This window comes from Fukomys damarensis, unplaced genomic scaffold, assembly GCF_012274545.1.
Source record: "Fukomys damarensis isolate Sample0158 unplaced genomic scaffold, DMR_v1.0_HiC HiC_scaffold_36, whole genome shotgun sequence".
Classification (NCBI taxonomy): domain Eukaryota; kingdom Metazoa; phylum Chordata; class Mammalia; order Rodentia; family Bathyergidae; genus Fukomys; species Fukomys damarensis.
The window spans coordinates 44,737,722-44,741,528 of record NW_022900948.1 but is presented as its reverse complement, the minus strand read 5'-3'; the positions used below and the strand labels follow the sequence as shown (position 1 = coordinate 44,741,528).

General features: G+C 60.4%; 1 protein-coding gene across 6 annotated transcripts in view; it reads right to left on the bottom strand.

Moving 5' to 3' along the window:
- The window catches only part of Ncs1 (neuronal calcium sensor 1), a 29,781-nt gene that overhangs the window by 17,387 nt on the left and 8,587 nt on the right, over positions 1-3,807 (bottom strand). The window contains exon 1 of one of the 6 annotated variants that reach the window (XM_010627361.2): positions 3,233-3,746. The exons of 4 other annotated variants lie outside the window; for them this stretch is intronic. In XM_010627361.2, coding sequence (XP_010625663.1) covers positions 3,233-3,299 — 67 coding nt within the window. In that variant the 5' untranslated portion in view covers positions 3,300-3,746. Of the gene's footprint in view, positions 1-3,232; positions 3,747-3,807 lie in introns of those variants that run through there. One more of the 6 variants, XM_010627359.1, reaches the window with a different exon arrangement.

Below are 3,807 nucleotides of genomic sequence, written 5' to 3'. Positions count from 1 at the left end.
CTCCACGCCCCTCGGAGCCCCCACGATGGAGGGGGTGGGAGTGGGGAGCCAGGGCACGGGGTGGGACCCACAGTGCGGGCAGGGCCCTGGGGCCTCTGGCCTGGGCGGGTCCATCCCACAGCCCCACCTCAGCCAGACGCCCCCTTCCCGGCTGGCCCACACCAAGGCCTTGTTGCCCGGCTCCAGAGGCCCAGCAAAACAGCCTGCAGGGGACCGCGGAGAACCAAGCTCACAGTGACCCAGCTCCAGCTCACGCCCCCTTCCCCCAGGCTCCCAGCACCCTGGACGGACAGGATGGTGCAGCAGACACGGGATGGGCCACATCTGGCGCCATCCCCTGTGGCCACCGGCAGGCTGGCTTCCTGTGAACAAGTTACTCAGTCTCTCTGAAGCCCCACCTCGCATCTCTAGATCAGGGCGCAAGGGTGCTCTGGAGTGGGGTCTTGTTGTCCAGTACTGATTGAACCCAGGGCTTCCCACTGACCTCCATCCTCAGCCCTTTCGTATTTTTCTTTGGAGTTAGTTAGGGTTACTAAATTTCCCAGGCTGGGCAGGAACTTGCAATCTTCCTGCCTCAGCCTCCCAGAGTGCTGGCCCTGTGCCATCACACCTAGGTTGGTTGGTTTGTTTGTTTGTTTCTTTCTTTTTCTTTTTCCGGTGCCTCACACGTGCTAGGCAAACACACTACTACTGAACTACATCCTCAGGACTTTATATTTTCTTTTGAGAAAGGATTTTGCTAAACTGCCTAGGCTGGCCTTGAACTTGCCATGCTCCTGCCTCAGCCTCCCAAGGGGCTAGGTGTATAGAAAAGTCCCTGTGCCACCGCGCTCAGCTGGGCTCTGGAGATGTGGACAGAGAATCTGGCAGCTCAGAGCAGACAGAGACACCACAGAGCTGGGCTAGGAGTTCACCCCTCCCTCTGGCATGGATCCCCCTCTGACCCAGGCCACCTCCCCACACCCCAGGCAGGGACACCCAGGGCCCAGGCCTCCCCAGGACCCCCCACCCTCCCCACACCTCCTGTCCCAGGAGGAAGGCTGAGTCTGCTTTTCTTTTCCCTAAAGCAAAATGCAGCTGTCCCTGCTGAAGCTTCAGCTTGAGGTGCCGAACAGGGGGCTGGCGGCCCCCACAGAGGGCTGAGGACAGAGCCCAGCAGCCGCCCCTCCAGCATCGCAGGCTGTTGGCCACGGGTGCCCCCCGGGACGATTTATTCCGAGACAGGGTCTCCCTGTGTAGAACAGGCTGGCCTCGAATTCACGGCGATCCTCCTGCCTCTGCCTTCTGAGAGCTGGGATGACGGGCGTGTCACCAGCCCAGCTGACCCCTCTTACTAACCCTGACAGTCCCATCCCCCCAGACACCCCGACCACTGCTCGCCCTCCAGCCAGGCAGCTCGAAGCAGAGAAGCCTCCCTGTGCTCAGCCCTGTGCCCTGCCAGCTTCTTGGGGGTCTATACCCTGCTCCCTGCAATCCAGGCTCCCCCACACCTGCCTCTTCCCGGCCCTCACCTCTGTCCCCCACCCAACAGCTGCCCGCATCCCCCACGTGGTCAACTCCACCTCCCTCACTAGCTCCCCCCACTCTAGGCTGGGGGCGCAAAGGTCAGCAAAGCCCCACTTTCTTGGAGGGATGGCTCCTTCTTTGCCCTTCTTGAGGCTCCACCAGCAGAGCTTCCCCAGGGAAGGGGAGTCCACACTTTCCTGGCCCCAGCAAAGCCTAGGAAGGGCGGTCACCTGCAGGTAAGGCAGCACTGGTTTCCCATGGGACCTGGGTTCCAGGAGCCTGCACTCCGGTCTCCTTCCTGTCTGGCCTCCGTTTCCCTGTGTGAAAAGGGAAGTGGCTCACAGCAGAGCTCCATGGGCCGAGGGCTGCGCTAGGGGGACAGAGGGGAGGGAAACGCAGCGCCTGCCACACACACCATGAGGGTTGCTGAGTCGGGACGCTTCCCGCTGCTGTGCAGGAAAGAGCCAGGCCTGGGGTGCACAGCTTGGGGAGGCTGCTCTGAGCCCTGCAAATCCCGAATCCAACTCCTTCTTCGTATCATTTACTTATTAATCGTGGTGTCAGGGTTTGGACCAGGACATCACACGTGCCAGACAAGTGCTCTGCCACTGAGCCACACCTCCAGCGCTGTTATAAAATTTTATTTTAAAAATAAAGTAAAATAAAATTTTAGTTTGATAAAAGTTCTCACTAAATTGCCCAGGCCAGCTTGAAACTTTCAAATCTCCTGCCTCAGTTTCCTCATCTGACAGACGGGGGAAGACTAATCATCCCAAGCTGGGTGCAGAGGTGCACGCCTGGATCTCAGCTACTCAGGAGGCTGAGGCAGGAGGATCGCCATGAGTTTGAGACCAGCCTATCTCAAAAAGAGTTTTTTTGTTTTTTTACATAAAAGATGAGGCCACGTGGAGCACAGTGAGTTCAAGGCACTTCCAGCCCCCACACGGCGCCAGAACCTAGCATCACCAGGAGGGGGCACCGCGATCCAGGTAGAGAGCAGGGTTCAGCACATGTCCCAGTGCGCTGACTGAGGCAGCTGCTATTAATAAGGTATTCCAGCAGGGTGCTGGGGCCAGTGAGGTGGGCACCCCACAGGCTGGGCCTCCTCCCTCCTGCCCATCCCCTCCCAGGCGGCAGTGCTGTCTCCAGCTCTGGCCCTTTAAGAGCCAAGGGTGAAGCCATGGTACTGCCCTGCCGGTTTGGGGCCCAGAAGAGACTCACTCCATCCTTTCCCAGTCCTGGGGTTAGAGCAGAAGCCAGGGCTGGCTGGGCACAAGGGTGGGCTGTCACCAGGGGCCCAAGGAGGCAAGAGGTAAATTGGATGTGGGGTGTAGTAGTACACACCTATAATCCCAGCCCTTGGGAGGCTGAGGCAGGAGGATTGCCTCTGGGTCTATTGGAGCTGGGGATGGGCACAGCCTGTGCCCCCCACAACCACTGTCCACCTCCTTCCCACCACCTCCTGACCACAGGGGTCACCACCATGTCCCAGTCCTCAGAGTGGCCTGTCTTGGTACCTGCACACACGGATCACGCCGTGCCTTCTGTCTGAAATACCCAGCTTCCCCCAAAACCCTCCTGCCTCATCCTTTTCCTGCCTTCTTATCTCCCACTCCTCCCTGGGTCGGGCTGCAGTGGCTGGCAAACAAAATTCAAGGGCATCCTAGTAAACCGCCATTCCGGAAAAAACAATGGCTGAGTCGTGGGGAAATCCTGGCCCCTGTACCTGCAGGTGTCAGCTGAGATGTCCCTCGAGGGAAACCCCTCCAGGGTTCGCCCCAGAATCCCAGCATCCCACAGCCCTGGGCCCCACCCTGCACGTCCGAGGCAGCTGACTGCAGGGACGCGTGGTGTGGGGCAGGGATGCGTGCGGTCCCCAGCCCACAGGGTAGCGTCACAGCCACAGGGCCTCCTCCTGGACGCCCCAGGCTTGGCACCGAGCACAGAGGGACCGAGGCAGGGTCGGCGGCCCCGGAGTTAATTAAATCACGCACATCGGAGGCCCGAGAGGCCTGGCCACAGGGAACGTGGGGACGGCAGAGGTGTGAGTGGCCTGGGGAGCCGCGGAGGCCCTGAAGGAGTCGGATTCGGGTGCTGAAGGGCAGGCGGGCAGCAGGCGGGGCAGGCGCTGAGCCCCAGCACAGGCGCCATGGGTTTGGGAACAGAGAGAAAGCGCTGCTTTTCCCCCACAGTTCCAAAAATAGCCGACCGCCTGCCTGGAACCAACAGAGCCAAGGCTCCTACAGAGCAGGCGCAGGGCGGGGAGGAGGGCAGCTGCCTGGGGCTGAGGCCTCGTCCTGG